Genomic DNA, 27,606 nt, shown 5'->3' on the forward strand with positions numbered 1-27,606 from the left:
TGATATTTATATATATCACCTATAACTCTACACATAATACAATGTTTTTAATTGCTACTTGTTTCTAATTTAGACCATGCATGTTTGTCTGTCAAGTAGTCCTCTACTCTGTAATAAGCCTTCAACATCAATGACTTTTTTAGGAAATGCTTAAGAGCTGGCGAGGGTAATCTTAAAGCATCTTCACGTAACTTGTTATAAAAATATATTTACTGCCCAACGAAAGACTTTTGTACTTTGCGAACATGAAACTTTCTGATAGCAAGCTTATTTTCATGTCTAGTGTTATACCTAGTTATGGACATCAGAATTCTTAGTGAAGGAGCTAGGCTCATACATAATACTATCTTCTTAACAACATAAATAATACTATCATAAATGTATTAGGAAGCTACAGTTAAAATATTAATTTCTTTGAAAAGTTCTCTTAATGGTTGACGTGCTCTGAAGTTATATATAGAACGAATGGCTCTCTTTTGTAAGACAAATATAGTCTGTACGTCAGCTGCTTTGCCCCAAACCAGAATACCATATGACATAACAAGGCGAGCTGTCTCAACGATTTTTGTCCAATGTTAAATCAAGAAACAGTGCTTTATCTACCATCTCTAAGCATTCATTATTCAGAACTATCTTTAGTCTCGACTGGTTTAATATTCGGCAAAGAATATCTAATACATTTGTAGATGAGAACAAACGGTGGTAAGAGGTGCATGTTCGAACTCTGGCTGGTACCAAGAGCCTGAATCAGAACAGCATTCCAAGTTTCTTGAAGCTTATATTGGAAATATGCAAAACATCTTTAGTAGTAATTAGTGCCTGCGCTAAATTTTGGGATTATATTGTCAAAGTAGAGTCCACGCTCCTTTAGAATGTAACAGAGAAAACGATATAAAATTAGGAAGAGAAACTAGGTAGGATTATGTTCGGTAAGAGATTGGAATTATATCTCAGGTCGGCTCGTCACCTCCGCCTCGGTCTATCATGTCGTCAATGCCCATCGTGCTAGGTATATCGGCCCTGAGGCTTAGCCAGTACAATATTTGGATACGCAGCTTGCACCAAGTACTATAGTAGTAAAATGTTTCAGACCGTGAGCTGACAATATTTCATATACTTGATTGGTTGTTTGTGCTTCTATAAGATGTATCCGAATTATGAAAGTGATTATGAGCTCGGTGGTCAGCGTGCGCGGCGCGGTCACGTGCGACGTCTCGCTACGTGCCCGCGCCGGCGCTTGGCATGTTGTGACACATTGTGCGGACATGGTTGCAACACGACACAACGAAAACATTCCAATATTGTATCTATACATGAGCACGTGACTTTGACATCTGCCCAAAATATATTATTGTTTAACAACACATTCACATTTATTTTCTTATACCTAAGCATAACCACTTTAACTACCTATAACAAATGTCGTGCTTATATTTATTTGTTTTAGTAGTGGTTAATAATATTTTACCAAAATGTGTGATTGTAAATGCTTGTGATTGAACAAAGGGGTACATATATGCACAAGTAATTCGAGTTATTTAACCTCACATTATTTCAAAGGGGTACGACCAAGGATTTTGAACGCCTTTCATATCGATTGTCACTGTGACAAGGTACGAATGAAGTGACAAAGAAATCGAATTCATCGATTAAATGTGATATACGTACTTAGGTATATGTGCTATTGAATAATACACGTATGTAGTAGTTAATTCACGCAAACAAAGTATATTTGTGAGTTTCAGTAATTAAAGGCCAGATGGCTTAATTTAGTACTATCCCTTAATGTTTGGTACTAATTAATACCAATAATTAGGAAGAGTAAAGCGAAGCTCAAGTGATGACTAACAGCAGAGAAGAAAAGGTCGACTAGTATGTAAGTAAATATGTTAACATAATTAAATGTGTACACCTGAAAAGGTAAAGTTTCGGTGTGACTAAATATGCAATTGTATATTCGACCTACAATGTAACCTGATTCTTACAATTCTTACATACAATAAAAAACTTTGAACTTTGAGGCAGAGACTATACACTATGTTAGAGTGTCTCTTTCAATAACAGGCAAGACAAAGAAGTTGACCGCAGTGTGGAAAGATCGAGAAGATCTTCTGGTCCATGAAAGAGCTGATGGAAGATAGTCTTCCACTGTCAATAAAGCAAAAACTCGTCAACATGTGTATTCTGTCCGTCCAACTTCTAACCTACGGTGCTCAAACGTGCTCGCTTACGGAGAGTCGGAAGTCCAAAATGAAAGTTTGCGCTATTGAGCGCAGCATTTTAGGTGTCCAGAAGACCGATCGTACCCGGAACACCACACTGTGCACAAAAACCCGCATTGCTGACGTTGACGAGTATATACTGCTAGGCTGAAATGGGATTGGACCGATCACATCTCTGCCACATGTATCCAGAGTCCAGACACGTGGGCTAGTGTAGCTACCAAGTGGATGCCAGTAGATGGGCGCGGACACGGTAGGCCCAAGATGGCGGGAAGACTTAGACACCTTCCTCAACAACTGGCCGGACGGGGCACTAGATCGAAAGTCGTGGAGATCAAGGGGAAGAATATATATATAATAAAGTATTTCGTATATATTTAATAAAAAAAAATCATGAACTAACTATTCAAAGGAAATATTTAACATAAGTTAGCCTTTAATAAGGAATATACATATTGACATATATACCGTGTTTTTATTGAATTCCGTTAACTCCTGGGTAACGGTAAATACGTTTAAGGAAACTGAATGGCATAGTTCATTTTCAAAAAACAACTTTTTTTTTAAATTTGTTTAAAATATTTTTTTTCCAAAAAAGTAATTAAATTTGCATATAGCGTTGTTGTTACACGGGAATAACATTTAATTCGACCAAAACAATTGAAAACTATGACATATCAATGTCATTTCGAACATCGATCGTCCGAAATAGTACTTACATTTAGTAGCAAATGTATGAACTCTTACTAAACACTAATCAATATGTGAACATGCCCTAAGGCAAGTGTACACGCTCGTAAGGGTCGTATCAGATAAAAAATAATTATTGATTATCTCCGAAATGGAGTTAATTAGAATACCAGTATCTTAGAGACACTTACTTAATTTAAGCTCAGGAATGCACCTTATGCACCCTTGGAAATAACGGAAATAAAAAAAAACACTGTGTATAATTAATATTTATTAATGTCAAGATTGTCAATTGATTCAAGAACTTTTAAGTATTTGAAATAGTAATTTAGGTTCGTATCGGAATGGCCGCGTGCGCGGACACATCTACCGGCCGGCTAGACTGCGGTCTATTTAATAGCTTAGTTCATTTACGGATAACCATTTAATGTGTAATAATTCGATTAAGTAAAGAGTTGAAGTAGTCGTCTTAGTTTAAAGGAATTTTGTTGCCTAATTTATCTATCATTAGTGTGTCACTTGAACGTTTCCGTTAAGTAAAAAACCGGCCTGGTTCGTGTCGGAACATCGTTATACAAAAAGGCAAAAACAGAAAGTGTAGGCAACAAACGAAAGATCTTTCACGACACGTCCTTTTCACGTTATTTTATTAATAATTATAATTAATTGTTTTATTTACGTGCACGTGATTTGTTTTCATATTTTTATCTAACCGTGTGGTTAGAATAAAGAAAGAGTCTCAAAGATTTTCAAGATACCTTCAAGTATGATTTTCAGACCTATCGAAGAAGATATAATTACTAAGTGCCCGTTAGTCACATACTGTACATATAGATAATATAGAGATAGAGTACCTATAAACAAAAAAAATATTATAACTTCTACTAATATTCGAAGAAAATGGCTTACAAAAGACTCACTATTTCCCAAATTTTCAGTAAAATGTGTATGACATGGATGGGTCTGACAAAACTAAAAGGGTATTTTTCTGTTTTTTTTGGCGGAACCCTAACAAGCATATTATTTTGGTGGTAGTATGGAACGGATGCCAATTGTCCTCTACCGTTATCAGCTCATTGTGTGGTGTTCAATTAGAGGTTGTGTGTGTCAGGCATACAATACATATGTGTGGGTGTGTGTGGTTGAAGCAAGAGCAGCAGGCGACTCGACTGTATGTGTAGGTATTATGAACTGCGCTTTGTGCTCGATACGGACATACCTAGGTATGTTGGCTGTAATCCTACATCATTGCAATATGTTTTTTTTATTGTAGAGATCTTCTCCGGTAAGTGGGTCACAAATTACACTGTAGATATACATAAAGTAGGTACATATTTTTACACAGTGTAAGTTTATCATTAGTGTTATAATAACCCTCGTGGTTTAATAAACAGTACAACTTAAGCAGCCAAATCATTTGAGACAAACTTGATTATCATATAATCATAAACCCCGTTATCGAATTACATAGTTGCGGTATCTTCGATGAATAATAGCTAATTTGCTATTCTTATAAAAAAAATAAAGAACCCCATTTTTGAGTCTTAGGAAATAATTCTAAACATGCGGTGACGTCAATCACGAAAAATAATGCTATGAGATGTAATGTATTTCTATTCTTATATATGTATACTTATAAGGAATACTTATACATAGGTAAATGAATAATAAAACCAGGTGGATTAGTAACACTGTTGTATTTGAATAAATTGTTTAGTTTCGATTAAAAGCATTAGGTAGGACAGCTATTACCTACACACACTTAAAACCCTGAAAGTTGATCACTTCGTCTAATGATGTCTGCTATTACGAGACGAGCCTTTCCAAACCTTTTCCAGACAACAAAAAATTCAAACGTATTTTCTACTGTCTGTTATTAGGCCATTAAACAATTTTTAGGATTCCATGTCTCGAGGATGACAAACGGAACCCCATTCCTTCTCGGCTGCCTCGGCTGTCTGTGTCCTTTTAACAGCTCAATTCATTTATTTCTTAAGAACTGTATTTAGAGATTGTGATTTGCATCTCAAATAAGGTTATTATTATTGTTATGTCAATCATTCATCAATCATTCAATATTTTCATCAATTCTAACAATCAATTCTAAACGTAAAATAGTTCGCCTTATAGTTATTGCATGTATATTAGGGTGGTTTTTTTTGGGTCATTGAGGGCAGCTGCCAGATCCCGTGCTGCTACGTGAAAACGGTCTTAGCAGATCTTCTCTCGATTTCAAATTACTTAATGTAGATTAGTATTTAAAGATTTTGACAAAAAAAAAACACCGGGTGCGAGAAAAAAGGTCATTTTACAAACTTTTTTTTATACCAATCAATCCCATTCCTATCGAGGATCAAAAGCCTGTATGGGACCAAAAAAAAATCCGGTTTCAAAAAGCCACAAAACGAGGAAAAGTTTTCCCACACAATTTGTATGAAAATGAAAACTTTTATTTTTCACATGCAATTTTTTAAGCCAATATCCAGTATCAAAAAAATCCAAGGGTCTTGGAGGTTTGAGGACCATAATGTAACATGGCTGATTGGCGAGATAGAAAAATGTGAATAAAATTTCTCCATAGTAAATTTTGACCATTCAATTTAATACATATTAGAAACTACATTTTCAGTTGATGAATTTGCTAGTGGAAGTCGTAAAACATATACATTTCGTTTTACTCGGATTCAGTACTAGATTATTGGCAGCAAACCAGTGGGATATTATAGAAAGGCTATTATACAATTATAATATTATAGTTCGTTTAGATGTAGCTACCTAGGGGTTGTCCATTAATCACGTCATACTTTATTGACGAGTTTTTGACCCCCCTTGACCCCATGGTGATATTTTCAGAACCCTGCAAGCCCCATCCTATACGATGTATTTTATTTACTTAAAATAACGCTAAATTAATGTTTATTTTACACTTTTAGGCTTGGCCTAATATAAGAAAAAAATACACGTGATGTTTCTTTAGGGCTTCTCCCCTCCCCCAAAATGATCATTGGTCATTTTTTGCAGACCCCCTCCCCCCTTACTATATGACGTGATTAATGGATAGCCTCCTACCTACATGATTCTTAGTTAGCGAGCGAGGAAGCTGTGTCCTTTCAAATTCTCAAATCACTACATCATTATAAATGACAAATTTTAAGCATTCATCATCACTATCTTAATTAGGAAACCGTTTACAGAATTGTACAAACGTCAAGAAATTTCAAAACATGCGTGTGTTTTTTCTATAGTTCGCTCTGTGGCCTGTAATTCTTAATATCTTGACAGAGTGTTATAATTTTAACACTTGAGGTGTTAAATTTGCATTTATTTTAGGGAATGATACCTACTGACGAAAATTTTCTAAAGTTTGTTGGTGACTGTTGTGAAGTGGTGATACCTATTTGTTAATTTATGCTGCTAAGCGAATATATTGTTAGCTTGCAATTGCGAATAAAATGCTCCTGCGATGTACTTTAAAGGATGTGCACGATGGTTTGTACATTACTTTAAAGATACAAAGTTCTATACTTTAGTACATTTTTAGGGTTCCGTAGCCAAATGGCAAAAAAATGGACCCCTTATAGATTCGTCATGTTCGTCTGTCTGTCCGATTATGTCACAGCCAATTTTTATAGTATATTATAGTGATAACATGTAGAAAGTAAAACTGAATTTAGTGACGTAACAGTAATAGTAAATTAAAACGCAAAAAACCGTCAAAGGCAATATTTATTTTTATAAGTATTCCCATTGTCGTTTCTACGAAAATATAATTATGGCATAGACTTCCGGTGATGTGATCCAGCGCATACCTACCACCTCCAACGACGCAGCGCAACATCTCGGCGGGCACATCTCGCCTCACGCTCACACACGCTGTTTCACGATTCACGACCCAAACTCACATTAATTTATGGCAAACATTCTAAAACTAAAAGCAAACGGTACCTTTAAATAAAGTCAATTGCTTATGCAAATATTATGTTGGCTCGGGCGCTTGTGCTCGGTATAATATAGGCTAGGGACGTTTTTTTTTATTTGTCACAAACAGGGAAGAAACTTCAAACTCCAGCGGAAGAATATAAAAAATGGGGTTGTTTGCATGATGAAGAGAGAGGGTGTTTACACAACAAAAGTGTGTTTGCGAAAAAGTTGTTTCTGCCTGGTGCCATATTAAATAGTATGTATGCTTAAAAAGCTGGATTAGAACAATCAGCAGCGATTTGTACCTACTTTGATGAACTGGACAAATGTGTCCCACAAACAGTAGTATGATAAATTGATAATGACAATAATGTGTGTGTGTGGTTGACCACATGACGTCAGATCTGGATGGGAGTGCGCCCGCGGTGTCGGGTGCGCGCGTGGTGAGCTGTAGACGTGAGAGCTAGACAATATTCAATGAAAGCTGCTACAATAACAATATTTAATATAGATACCTACATTCATACGTTCCGCGAGACATCTCCCGGTGAATGACCCGCACATTTGCACAATAAAAAGCTACTATTCATAGATCAACTACCTATGCAAAAAATGATACCAATTCCCTCGTTTCTTTCAGTCAAAACGTCTTAGTTCTATTACCGCAAACAGTAGCTTCTTTATTAACTAGTAGGTACGATGATATGCTAATTAAAGTCTAGATTGCTTTCAGCACTATATATATTAATGCCTACTTCGTTTTCTTTAATATTAAGTTAATTTTATTTGGCCAATTTGATAGACTAACTGAGCTTAGCCCAATCATAAACATTTTTTGTCCATAACTAAAATATTATGTATGTATATTTATTGGCACTCTGTAGTTACCGTCCGTGTTCTTTGCGTACCATGTTTAATAATTTATTTAATTAACTCATGAGTACAATAATTGCCCCTTAATAACTACATTTTCCTGTAAGGTCTACCTAGTTAAGTATTTGAGATATATTGTTTACAACAAGTAATTAATATAAGGAAAATCGAACTAAGTGGCTTACCTTTCCAAATATACCTCTTAGCGAGTATACCTACCTTATATACTATTTATAATAACAAAGAATAGGCAAGGTATAAGTCCCTATATCTTAATTCTTATCAAATAAGCAGGTAGGTCGGGCACCACCGTATAGAAAATTAGGTTATTAGATGATCTATATTTATTTATCGAAAATCTAGAAAACTTGTATTAAATATCTTATGATATAATATGATGAATCAGCGTGTGGCGCAGGCGTGAGGCGCAGGGCCCGAGCCGAGCTGATGGCGCTCACAAGTCACCGCGCCACCCCTCACCACTCGCTCGCATCCCTTGACAACATAACCACACTTTTTGTTTCTCATCTGCCTTTATCGCGCCATTTTACACGTTTAAAGAGCCCTTGAATAGTTTCAAAATTTGTACACTCATTTTTTGTCCTCCTCGAATGACGGGTCGAGTGTCTCGGAATGATTTATTTGTATAGGCACTTAACGTTCTGCTGTGAATCCTGGGTGATGATGCGCAAATAACGACTAATTTTATATAAAACTAAATTAATACATCTGTAGAAAGTTTAAAGTTTAGGCTACGGGAACTTCGGAAGTGACAGATGTTACCCAGGATGAGATCTGGTGAAGTCCCGCAGTAGTAGGTCGTGTGTTGAGGTCCAGTGATCACACCCATGGTGGCCATAGGACTGCGGTGCGGGCGCGCACGCTTCGACAACCAGCGGGTGATACACTGTCTTACACCGAGTGCGTACACCTACATGTACTCGATTTGTACCGTTTCCGTACCCTGATGCGGGCTTGTGTCACTTGTAAATGTTTGCCCTAACTTAAGTTCATATTTCTTCTCGTTAAGTATTAGAGACCATTATGAATTCAAACACGTGGAACAGAAAAATAAATATAAGTAGGTACTTCATCACAAAAGTAATTGAAGTAAGTCTCTCTCAGCACTATGCTATTATTGGTAGCGTACCTACCTGCTATTTTTAATAGGTTAGGTTCAAAGACCACGGGCCACGTCTCACTATACTCGACGTGAGCCGGTGTTTAGTTACTGTAAATATCCGTGTTTCCATATGTTCGTTTCCTCACAAGGCATAGGTACGTCGCCGCCGGCCTTTACGGTTTATCTTCGCTGAGTAAGCTACTAGTTTAGGTATCAGGACCTACTGGTGTTATTAGTCTTACGGAGATATTTAAAAAATAGACCGGTTGTCACACTTACTTCAATTTATATTCACATTATATTTAGACATCACTTGAATTTATATTCGTTATCAGCATCAGTACGGTACAAGGCCCCCTTGTGTTAGTGCAACGGTAGCTCCGTCACCACACGGTAATGAATGCAAACGGGTCGAGGGCGCGGGCGACGTGCGGGGAGGGGCAGGAGCGATAAGCACAGCAACACAGGGCACTTCCGAGACGTTCCGAACCATTAGCCTCAGCGACTGCGCTCCATTTTACCTACCGCCACTTCATACCCGTAATATCTTAGCTGAAGTCAATACAGCTTTGATCGATAGGTAGAGTAGGTAAATGAAAAATATATTTTGCACTGCTGTGGCGTGTGCATTGGCGTGGCTCCTCATGGTGAGGCACAATTACAAATTATTAGTGAATTTTTAATCGTGAATGGTCATCACAACTAACGGATACCTACTAATGTAGAGATTTGCTCGCTGCTCTAGACCATTGTCTGAATTTCCAATTGTTATTGGTAATTTTGTAGGTTGAGTTGATTCATCGCCTGTCGGTGTGTTCCCGGCACTGGTTTTCTACATAAAAACCGTACGAGACCCGAGAATTATCGGTTCTCGTCAATCTAATTCAGTACCAGGCGCATTTTCTTCGGAACACTACATTGTAATGCAGTAAAAGCTAAGAGTCTACGAGTAAAGTAGCTACAGAACAAGATAGAACAAAATTTCGTCTGGACATTTATAGAGCAACTCTCTTCTACCTCCTGCATTGTGGCGGCCGGGGAAGAGTTTACTATTCTACTTACTTTTGCTTAAACTCTGGTTACCTAATTAATCTTACAATACCTCCCCAGCGAGGTGACATGTATAAAGTACTCTTTACTGGCAGAAAGTTGTACATACTGAGCGAGTGAATGTTTGCATGTGCAGAGGCGGCGGCGGCAGCGGCGTGTACGCCCGCTGCGCGTACCCCGGCAGCGCGCCCTACTTCGGCAACGGCGCCGACCTGTCGTCGCAGCCACAGATTTGGACCTCTAGTGCAGGTACAGCCACACAATCCACACATTTTGTTATTTGTGCGTAGATGTACTTTAGAATACGACAGATAGCGCCTTTAGCGAATATTAGCAATGCCAAGTGAATAAGCGTTTTTATTCAATCTTATGCGCTATGCGAATGCTTCGAGTTATGCATGTTAGATTTTTAAATTTATATCATGTGTATAAACGTAATGTTGACGTAGCCCACCTTGGAGTTAATTATGGGAATTTAAAAAAAAACTTGATACATGATGGGATACTGTACTTTACGCCGATAAAAGTTGCATTTACTTTGTAGATGTTGTGTAATATGGTGGTTGTCGATTGAACATAGAGCCTGTTCGTAGGCGGATCGCCATCCTACGGTGGGTCGAGTGGCAGCGCGCCCGGCGCGGTGCTGGACGAGTACGGCGACGGCGCCGGCTCGGGCTCCGGTGGCCCCGGCGGCTCGCCCGGCAGTGGCGGCGCATTGCCTGCCTTTAACACCCGTTTCGGTGGAACCCCCTTCGCTTGTGCCACCTCGCGCCCTTCCACAGTCTACGGGACCGCGGCTCTGTCTTCTAACGCTTATGTGCCCCAGGTACCTACGATTGATTTACGTTGAATTGTCCTCAAACTACACGTTCTCATATTTATTACAATAAAAAGTCCCAAAAACTACTCCAATTTGATCTAATAAAAATAAACTACCTACATACACCTTCTAACTCCAACCTACCCTCTGCACGAAACAAAAATAAATTTGTATATTGAATACCATTTATAACAGTAATATAGTCAACATAGGTACATAACCTACCACATGTAGAGTATTTCAGGTATGATATTGTTTCCCTTGAGATAAACTGAACATTTTTGACATTTTCAGGAAGTATGGTTAGAAGGCAGTCGCCGACAGTACTCTGCCGCCGCCAATCTGTCAGCAAGTAAGGATCTTTTTTCTTTCCAAATCTTCACCGTACTTACTTAAGAGGGGGCGTAAAACCAAATCATTGAAAAAAACAAAAGACTTGGCGTGCCACGCGATACTTGCGACGTATATAATTATATGTATGGCTGTCGCACAGGTTTATACTATTTATCTCAATTACTCTGAGAATATATTTCTTAGAAAATTTAGCTCGCAGATCGCTATATCACTCTATAGTGCTAGTGAGCTATCTATTTAAACTAGAATTATACCTACTGCTCAGCTATAGTATGCATAGTAACGATCAGACGTAGGAATCCGTGGGGCAAAATTGTTTGACAAGTAGGGAGTTCCTGTATCGATAAACTCAACTATCGATGCTAGTTCTATATACTAGTGATCACTCTAGGGTTTGTTGTAAAAATATATTTTTATTAAGAGTAAAAAAATAATGAAATAATAACTCAATGTACTCTTCGTTTTTAAGACAAGACAGACAATTTTATAATTTTACTCATCCCAATTTTTTTCTTCGTGGATGTCCCATTTACTATTGTTAAAGTAGAATTTGTTCCATATTTTCGGGCATTAAGCGTCTCCGTCTTGGCTGATCCATTTCAGGTGGCTAAATGATTTTTCAATTTCTGTGACGGTTATAGGGGCGTTTATTTTATATCATTTAAAATGGATTTATCAGCCAAGACAGAGACGCTTAACGTCCGAAAATATGGAACAAATTCTGGTCGTTTACTTTAACGATAGTAAATGGGACATTCACGAAGAAAAAAATTGAGATGAGTAAAATTATAATATAGTCTTGTCTTAAAAACTAAGAATAGTATATTGAGTTATTATTTAAAATAAAAAATTCACTCTTAATAAAAACATATTTTTACAAGTAAACCCTTGAGTGATCACTAGTACATATAGAACTAGCATCGATAGTTGAGTTTATCGATACAGGAACTCCCTTCTTGTCAAACAATTTTGCCCCGCGGATTCCTATGACTGGTAACGATATACATCTGAAAATAAGGGAAAATTAGACATGCTTCTGTAACATTTGCCCTTAATTAGATCGTGTAAAAATTCAATATAAAACAAAAATTTTGGGTTATACCCCCTCTTAAGAATTGTTTTTATAGATATAGACAATATTAAAGCTGTTTGAAGTCACTACTCTACTTAAATGGACTTACAATTGGGATAACGTGAGGCGGAACAGTTTGGTTGGAAAAACTTGATTTAGAAATAGTCTGAGTTACAATAAAATGATGTTCTGTTAATTCACAAAAACAATTGTCCAAGAATAAATCAACATTACATTACATTATTAGTACTCGTAATTATTTTTAATACAAATATGAACTTTTTCGTGAATAAGTTGCTACCTCCATAGGTAGCATATGTAACTATAGAAATTGTTAATTAGGTACTGATATATTAGACTCTACTTCTAATGGACTAAAAACGCAAATGTTATGAATAATCTTAGAAACAGCATTATGCTGTTGACACTTTGTTAGGTCAAATAAACAAAAAGTTTTTGTTATTGTTATTTAAAGACGTAACGACATAATAAAACTGGGATGTGATGGTGGTTGGGCAGGAAGTATCTACATGGCGGCGCGTGCTAGTGTGCTCGGGTCGGGATGGCTCGGGAGCCGGGCGCTTCGCCTCTGGCAAACCAGTATAAGCGTACTCTCTGGTTAGATGTGCTTGTTACGACTCTAGAGATACAGTTATAATAGGGTTTAGCAGCGTCAAACTGATATGTTTAGTAAATTACATTCGTAGCTACTTCTCTCGTAGATACTATAACCATCCAATTCCAGTATTGAGCTGAGCGAACACTTGCTTGAGTCGCTTCTATGAGCTAGTGTGTTTATTTTTTGCTGCGGGTCATTGCGATAACCCCTGTCGACTGTCAAAACTATAAAATATTCTTCTCTAAATAACAGTGGAGATGTATTGTCATTGTGATAAACAAAACGTGTGATAAGGGCAGTGTTTTTCAATGTGAAACTTATTAATTATAATTAGGTACATGGTTGTCGTTTTTAATTTCAGTTTTTTTACGTTCTCCTGGATTGTTGGCAGCACCGATCCTCTGGCAGGATCGATTTAAAATTAACTATTTACAACCACTAAGTGGATATACCAAGGTGACGAAATACCGTTATTAAAAAGAGTATTATGAAAAGAATAGTATAATTCTTAGAAAAAGTTAATGTTATTATGTAATGTATGCTCTAAAAGTCTATTTCTTTATCTACTTTCAAAATGTAATGTAGTAATCAAAACAAATCTTTCGCCAGTACTTAATTAATTATAATAGGTATGTTAATTACTTACGGGTTTACGGGTAGTACATACATACATAAATTATTATTTTTGGGCTGGTCTGGACAAAACGTTTTATAGCGTTTACGCCGCTCATTGGAAATTATTTACCATCGTGCCACTCTTAGGTACTTTGGTTGGTACGTGTTATCGTGTGTAACGATGCCAGTAACTAGTAAGTTCTGTTGAGTATCTAACGTGCTCTAATGACCGACCAAACGTTTGGTTTGGTTAGTACACTTAGTTAGTGCCTACGCTCGACTTATTACAACATTTAATAATAATATTATTAGCTGAGAAGCACAAGTCCAGTGAGTACCTAGACAGCTCAGGAGATAACCGCCATGTGGGAAGTTCATTCGACGATCATTGTCCCGATAGCCGTTACAGCGCACGGTCTAATAGCGAAGAGTCTCGACTGGAGAGACTCTCGCTAGGAGGTTGGATCAAGGGTCAGATGCAGAAGGATAGTTATTCTGCCTCGATAACACTGTGTATGTTATGGCAGGTGTCCGGAACTATTACCAATAGTCCAGGCCTCATTTTCCACCGAAATTAAAACCATATGCAAGGACTTTTTCCATTTTTCTACAATAGCCTTTAATGCCTGCTGAAACCGGTATATGAGTATCTATTTATGTACCCATAAACGGGTTCTAGCAGGCGTTCTATATGACATCAAAGCTCTCCAAACGGCCTCTATGTGTTTGATCTATATCTCCACGCACGGGCTTATAAACCTCAGTTTGTAACGGAGATACTGAGATGAAAATAGATAATTTGTTTGACAATTTATAAGTCGGTAGTAGATATAAATAGATTTCTCGTATCTACAAGTCCCTTAAAATAGATAGGCAATACTTTTTGCGATCGTTACCCACACTTGAAATTTTTTATTCATATAATAAAAGTTGACGAGTGGCACTGAACTTTTAAGTGTTTCTTTCCGTAAGCAATAGAAATGATTGTCGCTTACGGTACGCAATAAAATAGGTACTTACCTTGATTACTTCGGATTTATTAATGAAATCTTGAATTAAATATAAGTATAAGTATTTGTTTGAGTTTTAAGAATATTCTGCGACACTGTATATTTCACTGTATAGAAGCCAGAAGTATGACTCCCAAGAAAAAAATGGTTCATTTTCCATTCTAAACAGGTTTTACAGGGGTTAGAGCAAAATTTTAAAAGCTAAAAGTAAGTTTCTCGGCATTCTATCAAGGCCATTTCTTTATAATTTTTGGCTTTTTTCGATATATAAGTATGTTTGGAGCATTCTTGCAGTGCTTTTTATCATCTATTTGAACTTATCAACGTTTTTAAGTAAAGTCCATGTGTTGTAAACTAAAAGTGCAAAGAAGAGTAAACATCTGAAAAATACAAGGGTCAGGCATGGTGAAAAACCTTGTTGCAACCAGACTGTTTTAATCATATTTTTCAATATTATTTTAGCACTTTCTTCATAATCCTTGAGTCACTATTTTTTTTTTAGAAACAGTCTTATAAAACATATAAGTAAATAAGCTACAGCTAGAATTTCTTATGTTATAGACCTATAGTTTCCTATATGTAAAACATTTTATAATAAACTTAATACTATGAATTGCTATGCGAGTATAACAACTATAAAAGATAACAAATAATGTGATAGCTAAACCTAATTTTCACACTCGTTTAATAACGAATAAACCTTTTTCTTAAATAACCCTAACGAACTGCCAAATATATCCGCGAATAAGCAACTACTAATAAGCAATAACTAGTTTATTCGATCAAAATATGGAATAATTGAGTATATTTTTATTTTTAAAATTAGGTATAACCAGCTAAAAGACGATGTTGAAAACGAAATTTATAAATTGAGCTGCAGTTACCGGTGAAAATGTATTACTGACACTATTTAAAATTGTAGACGTGTGTCAACTTACCTTAGTATCTGTTTCAAGTTACCGCGGTATTAGAAGAGTAGAGACAGACTGGATTGATGCATTAAACAAACCTTTTTGAATAGTTCTACACGTACACCATGGTACATTTCTGTTCTGGGTGGTAAAGGATTATGAGATTTGCTATCGGATAATACAGATTTGTAAAACTAGCTTCTAATACAACAGAGTTGTGATATAAAAAGTAAAATTTGCTTCAACCTGTATTGATATCCCCTATTTCAACCCCTAAGCCCCTATTAAGCTAAGAGTGGAATTACTATGGACAGAGGCTAGTAGAAAAATAGGGCGCTAGACAGGCTTTTCTTCTTCAACATAACATGCAGATATTGTTGATAATTAGCGATCACTTACCCCGGGCAGATTAGGTATAAGTACCTTATATTAATACCTACTGTTTGTTAGTTATTTATAATAACATTGCCATAGTTTTACCTATCGTATTTTTGATATAGTGTGCGGTGTTGGTAAGAACCTAATATTGTACATATTATCAACTAAGCGAAGGAAAGGACCAACGTTCATAAAAATAAATTGAAACAAAGCACCATGTAAATAGGTATGTTACATCAGACAAGTAACGAACGAGCCGCATGTTTGCATAGGTCCCGACAAAAAACGATGTCTCCTTTTAAAATAAAGTCATTCCCTTTTAAGCGCATTAAAATCGCATTCCGTAAATGGTATCGGATAAGGCACGTGCCGCGCGCAAACATCGCGCCGCGTCCGGCCGAGCGGCCGGCCTGAGCTCCGGCGCGGCGCAGCAAACAGACCAGCCAAGACAGAACAAACTGGCACACGATATCTACATTTCGTCTCCGCATATTTGCTTACTAATACTGTTTCGAATGTGTTGCACTTCTTATCTGTTGCGGGACGAGTAATCCGGATTACTCATAATATTCTTTCTTAGGGATTTACGAAAAGAAAGCTCCCTTAATGATGTTTGTTGCATAGTTGAACCATGACGTAACCCGCACCGCACGCGCCCCTGTTGACACACAATGCACTAACCTTTGTTCTACTTCGTTTGCTAGCTAAGTAAAGAAACGACACAAATGAGCGTCAATAGTAGGCAATTACTTAGTTACAGCCTAGGGTATTTATAATACTTTACTCTCTTTTCAATTGATATTTATGGCTAGGTTAACTAAATGTAAAAGTCAGTAGAATCTGCAGATTTGGGACGATGATGAGCGCGAGCGCAAGTCAGGCGGCGACGCACATGGCCTCGGTTCCCGTTACACCACTCAATAACATAATACGCCTAATGACAACCACATTCGCCCAGCACTCAACTGCCAACGCTATAATGAGTAATTGGAAACGCCAGAACCCATTCCGGTTAAAATCTCTGCGACCAGACCAGTGTCCTGCACACTCGTGTAATTGTATCCCAACGTTTCATGTTTGTGTGTTTAGGTTGGTAAGTATTTCGATGGAATTGAAACATATTTTATTAATATATTTTATCAGTATTAGTAGATTAAACCCGTATTTAGCTATAAGTACCCTTTTGATTTGTTCGGTTAGTTATTACAAGTACAATATGATGATAAAATACATACAAAAATCCAACCTTCCAACACGCCCCTTCTGCGTTTATATACTTTTATTATATTTATTGCCTTCCGATTTTTTAATTATTTAAAATAACAAAAACAGAAACTGTTGCTATGAAATGAATAAGTACTACATCAAAATAGTAAACTCATAAATGATAAATAGCAAATATTAAGGCCATTTCATAAAGGGAAGCTGATTTAACTCTTTAATGAAATTAGTCTGTCGAATGCAGACTTGATACGATCGACACAGCCTCATGTTATTCCTGGAAGTTCATGTTACTTACTCCTTCCGGTCACCAGCAATAATAATATACCTATGCGTGAGGATAGTATGAATTATCGTTCAAAAGAATTATATGAGGAGTCACGCGCGCATACGTTGAGGCAGGCGCGACCTTGACGAGACGTGCTCTTGCGATGCACGGCGTCGCCGGCAGCCCGCGGCGCGGCCGCGGCGACTCAGCGATTTGTATTAGCGATCAATGAATCGATCTGATCAAAGTCATTGCCAAGGACGGAAACGATCCACGCCACGCTTTGCTTCGGCTTTTGTTGATTGATTAATTGAATTCGTGAAAATTCAATTAATTTGTATGACGTCGTACCTAATAGGTACCTATTTTAAAGATGCGTGGCCCACGCCACAGTTTTATTAATTAATTAGGTTTTTATTCGTTCTTTTTTTCGAGATTGACCTAGAATAATGCAATATACCGTACCTAATTAACAATCAAATTTGTGTAAACGTACCTTGTGTTCTATACATTATCTCGCCGTATTCCTGCTGCATAATCTGAAGGCCGATTTGGAATACTGTTCAATGTATTAACTAACATATGCACAAAGTATTTCAAAATGGACGCTCGGCTGACGTGGATAAGTTTTATATTGAGTAAGTGAGGGATTGGTGTGTGGTGAGCTAACGTACGGTGTGTTGGCGCAGTCGAGATGGCGGAGATTTTCACGGAGGGGCGCGAGTGCGTGAACTGCGGCGCCATCGACACGCCGCTGTGGCGGCGCGACGGCACCGGCCACTACTTGTGCAATGCGTGCGGCCTCTACAACAAGATGAACGGCATGAACCGGCCGCCCAAGCAGCCCCGCCGGCTGGTACGTCAGCGGCACGCGGCGCACGCCGTGCCCGCGCCCGCCAACGACGTACGCAGACATTCCTCCGCTCGACACAGCTAACACTCGCCCCGCACCGCCTTTCACACCGCCACCGCTATCGCCCCACGCCCGTCAGAAATCCGCGCCCCGTCGAGCGTCCACTTCCCCGACTCGTAGTGACAGTTGTATTAGTTGCAGTGGCCGCGGAGGGGACCCCGCCGGGCGCGGATTTCTACAAAGGCTTCCTGTATAACGGCGTCGCGTCGCCGCACGCGCACTCTATGCCCGCACCTGCGCCGCTGTGTGCGTCGTCGCACGCCGGCCCTCCCCCCTCTGACTACAAAACGAAGAAAGGGGTACGTCCTCCCCTAATCTCGATCCGTCCAATCCCTGCATCCGATCCCGCAATATAATGCATTGGCTTTTAACACATGTTGCTGTCTCTTCTCTACCAGGCTTTAATCATCACGCATGAAATACGAGTAATACAATTAAATCTAAGTTTTTGTATACACATTAAATTCATTAAAGATCACAGATTTAAACAAAAATAGTAACCAGTAGGTACCAACTATCGAAGTTTTAATGGTTATCGCTTCAACTCGTTAATATAGATGCAGTAAGATGTCAGAGAGAGAGCAGGGACCGTAGCTAAGATGACAATCGTACGGAGTCATCTTCCTAGCGTTGTCCCGCCCGGCTTTTTGCCAAGACTTCGTATAGTTACCTATCAAACAAATGCCAATCAAAAAGTAAAAATGTATCGAGATGACAAATGAATCAGAAAACGACGTGATCATTTCCATAAAGTATTTAAGCTTTGTTTGGCGTTTTCAATAAACGATCGTCACTCGGCTAGGCCCCCAAACGGACACAAACAGCCGATAGCCATTAAAGTTTAGTAGTAGGTACCTAATGTAGTAATAAGATAAGAACATGGACATGTGAATGTACAGATGGGAACAAAGAGGCCTGGCCTTTCGTGCAGCAACTGCCACACGACCATGACGTCCCTGTGGCGCCGCAACGCGCACGGCGAGACCGTGTGCAATGCCTGCGGCCTCTATTACAAGCTGCACAACATCAACCGTCCTATGGCCATGAAGAAAGACTCCATACAGGTAGCTGTCCATTATCTATCTATTTGATTAAATATAAATTGACCGGGCCCATTTTTGAACAAGCACCTACAGGCCCGCGCTAATTGATACAACTTTTTGGTGTAGTTCCAGGAGTTTTCCACAAATTCTCCATTGAAATGTAAACTACTAAGGTCAGTTGGTTAAAAAACGGTAGTTTTTTTTTTAATTCGTAGCGCTTTTTTAGATCACAATATGGCTGCCAAAAATTTAATTACTAATCTTGAGGTCTTTCTCGAGTGACTGTATCGATACGAATCCTCAGTTTTTGACTTTTGTTCGATAAAAAAAAGTCACGAACATAAATAGCTCTTTAATGCACTTTAAAACTTTATAACATTATTATGCACAAAAGCTAAAAATATGAAGATTGTTTCTAAAAATCGGCAATATCATGTTTGAAGAGTACCGATTACGTTACTTTTATCCGCACAAAAAATCAAAATTAATAATCTTTAATAGAAAAACCGACTTCTCAAAACAGTTTGAATGCCATATAAGTTATTTAAAACCATAGTGTATTTCATATTTAATTTCAAGTAATAGCTTCAAGACTTAGAAAAAACGAATCTCTATTGGTTCCCATAAATATTAATTTCCGATTGTTTTAGTTCAAAACATCATCATAATTTTTATCAAGTAGTCATATTTCGAATTTTGCAAGTCATCGTTATTGTTAGTCATACAATTTGTTACTTATAATATTCAAAGTCCACGTGGTATATCATTACATAATGTTAATGAAAGAAACTAGCTTTTAATAATTGTTGTAAGGTCTTTCATTCGTATTACCATTATATTTAAAGGTAGTTACGTGATTAGTTACCTAACCTAACCCACTTCTATAATAAAAAAATAATAATTAAATAAATAAATAAATACAAACCCATTTATTCCATAACCAAAACCAATATGACGATATTGATGATGACAAAACAAAAAGTTACTTAAATCTATATATATATTTAATTATATGCACTTATGATTATAATTATATAATTGGTTAGGACCCCTCACGGGTAAAGGCCTCCTCCAGCTCTTGCCATCTTTTCCTATTTTGCGCAGGATTGGGCCACTTTTTATCTATTTCCCGGAGTTCATCGGTCCACCGGGCGTTGGGTTTGCCGTGTTTTCTCTTTCCGTCTGGTCCTTTCCACAACACCTTTGTCCATCTTTTGGAATTTATTGTAATGCATTTATTATTTTCCTTTTTGCTCTAATATCGCTGTGTTTTATATTATCCTTTAGTTTAATATTCGGAATATTACGTTCTATGGCTCTTTGGCACGTTCTGATTTTGTTTTTAGCTTCTACGGTATATTTCCAGGTTTGACTTCCGTATGTCATAGTTGGGAGTAAGCAAGAGTCTATTACCTTATTTTCAGCTTAAGTGGAAGACAGCTTTTTAGGACTTCTTTCATACTCCAAAACATATTCCAAGTTTTCTTGATTCTTTGATCTATTTTTTCTAAGTTGTTTGATGGATCGAATGATGTTTGTTTACTTACTTAAGTACAAGAAGCTTTCCACGTACTCAATGTCTGTGTTTTCTATGATAATCGGAGTTTCCTTAAAATTTGTCATCAATTTTGTTTTTTGTAGGTTTAGTTCCAGTTCCATTTGTTTGCTAGCCATCCCATAAATATTAATATCACTAAGTATAGTGATGAGATCATATACTCTAGGTTTCTCGCTGTTTCGGCGACAGGCACGATGTCGTCGGCGAAGCCGAGATGTGTAAGCTCCTGTAGTGACATTCTTATGCCTCTGTTATTCCATTTTACTTCTTTAATTGCACTTAAGTTCTGTAAGGGTCGCAGTTCTAACTTCCTTTAACCTCTAACTATTCCACTTCAACAAATGCCACTGTTTTTAATGTAAATGCTTGATTTCTGAATAATAAATAAACCGTATGCCTTTAAGTTTTGAGAAATTCCTCCTATTCTTCATGGATCCCATCATCAGAGCTCAAGCTTGGCAAAAATGTGGCTTAAAAACCTAACTTGCTTAACAAACAGAACAAAGAGGACAAATCTCCAAACGTAAACTATGCGTCGTAGAACAGTTCAGTTCTGATCATCATCAGCAGTTCCACTTCATCAAATTATACTACGTCGGTGGCAAACAAGCATACGGCCCGCCTGATGATAAGCAGTCTCCGTACCCTATGTACGCCTGCAACTTCAGAGGAATTACTTGCGCGTTGCCGACCTTAAACCCCTCCCTGCCTCGTTGAGCTCTGGCAACCTTACTCACCGGCAGGAACACAACACTGAGTACGGTCTAGTGTCATTTGACTGTGGTTTTCTGTAAGGTGGAGGTACTTCCCCAGTTGGGTTCTGCTCTAGATCTGGAATGACATCCGCTGTGCTGTGCTTTATCACACAAAGCGAGATGACATTCACAATGCCCATACCTCTCTTTTGAACTTAGTTTAAGGACGTACCCGAGTCCAAGCGGGTTTTTTAATATAAATGCTTGATCCCTTGCCAAGGCGTTGAAGTGATAACAGTCTACAGTCGGCCGCCGCATCTTAACGTAAGGTATGCGGCATTGTTTGCATGCGGTGACCGACCTAATGTAATTGCTGCTTAACATAACGTCGCATATGTAGACACAACGACCGACGACACTTGGACAATCGAATGCGCCGAAACGAAAGCAGTTTCACGATCCTTGCCGTATTCTTAAATTGCGTGCATCGAAATTTTGGAAATGAAATCACTCCATTTTGACAAATTGTTTTTACCATATTTCAGACGAGAAAGCGAAAGCCTAAGAACAGCTTGAAAACCGAGCGCAACTTGAAAAATTTAACTCAACACTCGCATTCCACTGCGGTCAAAATGGAAAACCTGTGTAAGTATTCATCAACAATATTCAGTAGTGCTTGCTAGCTACCAACAATATAACTGTAGGCCATATAAAACAAACATATTTTTTTAGGTTTCGGACCATTATGTTGTTTCTAGCTAAAACCGAGATCTTAACAGGAAAAAAATATTAACCAAATTTTTTTACGAGGGCCAAGATTTTTTTAAACCCGCTGGTCCTACACTGGTTCAAGAACTTTCATGTAATATTCGATACATTGCTAACTATAGAGTACAATCCATTCAGTCGAACGACCAAATACCGCAATGCAACGAAAATCGTATGCAAGTTCTTGAACCGCCTAAATGGGGCTTCACTATATTTGTTGGTTGGGGTCTTTATTTTATAAAGAATAGTTGGATTTCTTATCAAATCTTGGTCGTAATACTTGACCATACGACAATGACAATGAAGCAAATCCCATGTAAAAAAGTTTATTATTAATAAATAAATAAATATTATAGGACATTATTACACAAATTGACTAAGTCCCACAGTAAGCTGTACAAGGCTTGTGTTTTGGGTACTTAGATAACGATATATATATAATATATAAATATTTACAGTACATATGGTGCTACTTTACCGCACTAGTGCGCAAATTAGCATATTACGTTACTGTGTCAAACATTTAAAGGGCCATATGTACTGTAAAACGTTGTACGATACATGTGCGAATAGATAATTCGCAACTCGTGTCGATTTAAAACACTCTCTTCGGTCGTGTTTTAATTTATCGCTACTCGTTTCAAATTTCCTATTTTTCGCACTTGTATCGTAATGTACTATTATAAAATACTTTAATTCATAGAAAACACTCATGACTCAGGAACAAATATCCGTGCTCATCACACAAATACATAAAAGCCCTTACCAGGATTTGACCCCGGGACAATCGGCTTCATAGGCAGGGTCATTACCCACTAGGCCAGACCGGTCGTCAAGTATTTTAGTTTGGTTTAATGAGATACAATCCACTGACAGACATGCAAGTACGGATAACTCAGTCTTAGTTATAGGGAGGTCCTTTGAGTCCGGAAGCGTATACTGGAGACACTGACTGTCAGAATTGTTCTTAATCTTTTTATTGGTTTAACCAACTTAATTAAGTAAGCAATAAGTATTAGGTGTTTAATTTTTCCAAATTATCGATTTTCATGTGACAGCTTTCATTCTTGTTCTCACTGATGAAAACTGTTATATGTCAACAACATTAACAAAGCTTCTCTCATATAGCCAACGACTCTACAGCGAAGGGTAGAAAGAGCTTTAAGCGGCTACCATCAAATTGGAGAGTTCTCATGAAGAATCATTTACATAAGAATAAAATTTAAAATTATCGTAGTTGGTCAGTTATCTTGATTTTTGGATACTTACTTTACATTTGTTCTAATTAAGTTTTTTCAGTTTCCCTACCTATTTCCAAAGGAAAAGTGCTTTTATTCGGGTTTAAGATGCAAAAATCTATTTTATTCGATTTTACTATCAGTTTATTATATTTTGTAATTTTACAACAAAGTTAATTTCACGCAAGGCGCCATTCATTTATTACGTAAGACGTTTCAGGGCGGGCGAGGGGGGTCGAACATGTGTTATTTTTGTTAGAAGGGGGTGGGAGGGGGTAACTATTCATGGTTCTTACGTAAGATCACAAAGATGCGAATATTTTGATTTAAAATAATACTTCAACACTATAATCTATGTCATCAAACATGGTACAGATTTAGCGAAGACGGGCTCCAGTACCTTTCTAGGACACATAAACGTTCCAAAAATGTATTTTTTTTTTAAGGAACACTAAACGAAACTTCTGTTCATTTTTTTCTTGCGTAATATAGAGAGGAGGGGGGGGGGGGTCGGTCTATTGTTATTTATTGTTACATATTTAGGGCTTGGAGGTGGTCAAAAACTAGAAAAAGTCGTCTTACGTAATAAATGAATGGTGTCCAATGTATGGGGTTCCCTCTCTACCTTTTCAATTTGTGCACCCCCCAAATGTTATTCGATTCATTATTATTGAGTACAACAGGATTTTATCGCGGATATTGTTTTTATTTTTTACCTCCGACGTTTCGAAAAACGCTAGGACTGAGTCTTCTCCTAGACCACGGGGTTGTCTCGCCGTCCTCGAAATTTCGAGCTAATAAATACAAAACATAAATTTAAGTAAGTCCCGTTGTAGTGAATAATAATAAATAAAAAATTGTTTGTTTCAGACAGAATCCATAGAGTATTAATAATAATAACGTAACACTTAAGCTATGTTAGTAGTGTAAAGGCCAGATAAATAATAAATAACAATAATAATAATAAGTAAAAAAGTTAAAGTTTAAATCAGTGTTATTCGACTCCTTTGAAATTTCAAATACATAGATAGTTTTTAGTTTAGGGAGACTCAGTTCGTAAGCATAGTCAGAAAAAATATCCAACTTTTTTTTCATGGGTAGGAAAAATAAACCTAATGCCTTATTTTTGCCTAATTGCTTGTAATTGTGCAGTGGATGCGGGGGCAACGGCGGCGTCGACCGTGGGCGAGAGCAGTCGAGGGCTGTCACTGGGCTACTACGTGCAGCAGCAGCTAAAGCGGGAGGAGCCGCCACCGGCGCACGGTGGCGCGCTGGCGCATCACGCGCACGCGCCTGCGCTGCTGCATCACGTGCACGCACAGCAGCTCTACGAGGAAGAGTTCCGGCGCGCACCCGAGTCCACAGATCGCCTAGAACGCCCCACAGTCGTCTCTATCGGCAGCTGAGCTCGTCTTCTGCGAATCACACCTCCGAAAGTCGCACGAAGCGAACCTTTCGAGGAACGCGACGACGACTACGGAAATCTATCAGTGGTGTTTGCGTGATCGTTCAAATTAAGAATGAATTTCGGTGACTTTGGTTACGAAACCTACCTAGTATGTGCTAAACTCAATTCAGGGTACAAAAGTATAATTTCATAAATATTTGCTGTTGTTATACGTATAAGTAGCGATTCATTATCTTATATGTCATCAACGTGATACTACGGCGGAACAAACTGGAGTTAGCTAGGAAGACTCACCGACTCCTTGCGTAAAATAATATATTTTAAACGTTGAGAATAATAATATAGAATCTCACTTAGTTAAGCAATTACTTTATTTAGTAAATTAGTTTAGATTAGGAATGTGAGCGAGTTCGACCAAAGAGTCGTAGCTAGTTGACCAAATATTCAATGTGTACAGTCGGATAATATAATTTTGTAAATATTTACATCTTGCGTTTTCGAGGAAAATTTACTAGAAACGTTAAGTGCACAAGTCTTAAACTAATAATATACATATGTATGTACCTATATGTGTAAGATGAAAATGATCCGCCAAATTGAAGGTTACAGTTTTAGTAGCCCGGTGCGAAGTAATCATTATTTAGTTTAAGATTATTAAGTTGATATATTTGTAACAGCGATTACATTTGTAAAAGATAAGTAATTACACCTGTCAACATAAGTGAGACGAATTTAAGTTAAATTACTGAGCGTCACATTTAGTTTTATTGTTTGTGTTTATTTTTGTTACCAAATACTAAACTCGTAAATAGTACGAGTACGTGCCTGAAGCATTCCTTCCGCACGTGCTAGGTGACGGAGCATCCCGCCCTGCCCGTGTGAAACGCCGCAAGGAGGCTATAGTCATGTTTTATATTACCAACTTTTTGTTGTAGTATAACTCCAAACTCCATGACTTTGTTAAACATTCCTTAAATTTTTTACACTTAAGCATTGTAGAAGTGATAAGATAGTCTCTAATTCGACTGATACTGATATAAATGAAAATGGATTGTGTATAATCAGCGTTGTTGAACTCGTATTAAGTAACGGAAATCAATATCGTAGACGTTAACGTACACTGTAAATAGTGTAAATTTTATGTTCAAACATTCCTTCCCTAGATTTTATTGAGTTTTTTGTGTGCCGGTAAATGCAATAAATACAGTGAAAATTTCTAACTTTGCCCTGCGAGATAAATGTCGTAAGTCATCATCTCACCAAACATTTATCAAGAGCACAAGAGGTCTGTGTATACCGTATAAGTTATAATCAAACGATGAATTAATATTTGAGTACCTACTGCCCATTTTGTCCCGTTACGTATAAATTTTATATGATTTTTATTACCCTCCGGCCGTGGCAGCATGGTCAATATCACTTGTCACTATACCTGTCACTTTCGTGCTTACATACTTGTTCGAATGTGACAGACATGGTGACAAATGATCTGAACCCTACAGGGCGAAAGTGGACGGTATAATGGTACGATATAAGTAGATAATGGAATTTAATGCTCAGAAATATAATTACGGCCAGGCAAAATCGAATATCTAATGGCGCACTTTAATCGAACGTTGTCAGAATGTGCCGTTAAGAAAAGAGTAACTTAGTGTCGCTTGGTAATAAGGTATTACTGCCATAGCATAGCAGTAACAGCTTGTTCCAACATCAGAGTCTAAGGTCCGTTACAAGGAATTTCATTTATAACTGCACATAGGTTATGTAGCTAAACCTGGCATGAAGTGGTTTCGCCCTTATTAACAACCGACAATGTGATACCTTTAGCCTGAAAACGTTCGGTACAGTCAGCTGCAGAGAGAGGTGACCCCCTTGTGTTTGCAACGGAGGTCATCTCTTTCTGCAGCTGACTGAGCTGTCCTTATTGTAATCCAGATAATTTAATAATTTTATTTACATCATTACATACATTATTCTATTTGTCAGGACTTACTCACCTGCGGTGTCTTTTAGATTGCACACTAAAAAAAACATGTTTGCCACTGTGCAAAGGTACGAAATGGCATATTAACTGATAACCGTACACTGTTGACCGGCTCGTAAGGATTTCAATAATATTTTTCGGCTATATCAATATTTTGCTCTTAAACAAAGACTGCAAACATATTAGTCGATAGATCTGATTAAAACCTCTCTGAAGTGTCTTTACTGTGCGTCATGAAATAGTTCCTTATATTGTTGATGTAAATCGTTTGTATTTTATTTGCGTAGTAAGAAACTGCATGTTAAAGAGGAATAGTATATATGACGTTAAATTAAATTTGTACTGAAATTTGATTTATTTGAATGAGTACATATGTCAAAGAAGTGGCTTTTGCTGGCATTAACTTGTAGAGCGAAAACTTTCTTTATTACCTTACGTTTGGTGTTTATTAATATAAAAAATATATACATTTTAGCTGATGCCAATATTAGCCACCCCTTCTTCATGTTACACCGTGTAAATATTATGTTAGCAATGCTTTCAATTAAATAACTACACTCAATATATTGCAGATTATTATTTCAGCGGATGGTGGACCACCAAACTTTATAAAAAAACAGGTGTTCGAAGAATTTGTATCTACGCTGATACCAGGGGACTGATTTTTGAATTTCGATCGCTTGATTTCGTGTTCTCCCTTTAATAATATCTCCACTACTAGGCATTTAAATTCTACTAATAGAATTGAAAGCGAGTGGTAAATTCCGCTCGATTCCCAATTTCTATCAATCCTAATTAAAATATATAATTTCGCCGTTCTCTACAGATTTTCGAGTGACGAAATCGAGCGCT

At 37.6% G+C, this 27,606-nt stretch overlaps 1 protein-coding gene and 1 long non-coding RNA gene across 7 annotated transcripts in view; both read left to right on the top strand.

Moving 5' to 3' along the window:
* LOC133518424 (transcription factor BCFI-like) overlaps positions 1 to 27,316 on the top strand; it is a 54,318-nt gene extending 27,002 nt beyond the window's left edge. For 3 of the 6 annotated variants that reach the window (XM_061852139.1, XM_061852148.1, XM_061852113.1), the window contains exons 3-9: positions 10,016 to 10,128; positions 10,473 to 10,705; positions 10,994 to 11,051; positions 17,837 to 18,051; positions 18,960 to 19,124; positions 21,902 to 22,001; positions 24,515 to 27,316. In XM_061852139.1, coding sequence (XP_061708123.1) covers positions 10,016 to 10,128; positions 10,473 to 10,705; positions 10,994 to 11,051; positions 17,837 to 18,051; positions 18,960 to 19,124; positions 21,902 to 22,001; positions 24,515 to 24,768 — 1,138 coding nt within the window. In that variant the 3' untranslated portion in view covers positions 24,769 to 27,316. Of the gene's footprint in view, positions 1 to 10,015; positions 10,129 to 10,472; positions 10,706 to 10,993; positions 11,052 to 17,836; positions 18,052 to 18,195; positions 18,360 to 18,959; positions 19,125 to 21,901; positions 22,002 to 24,514 lie in introns of all 6 variants that reach the window. The other 3 variants (XM_061852121.1, XM_061852133.1, XM_061852126.1) reach the window with 3 other exon arrangements.
* Positions 1 to 27,606, top strand: part of LOC133518554 (uncharacterized) — a 298,712-nt gene that overhangs the window by 48,066 nt on the left and 223,040 nt on the right. The gene's annotated exons all lie outside the window — the stretch shown is intronic.

The sequence above is a fragment of the Cydia pomonella genome, chromosome 1 (genome assembly GCF_033807575.1).
Source record: "Cydia pomonella isolate Wapato2018A chromosome 1, ilCydPomo1, whole genome shotgun sequence".
Lineage (NCBI taxonomy): Eukaryota > Metazoa > Arthropoda > Insecta > Lepidoptera > Tortricidae > Cydia > Cydia pomonella.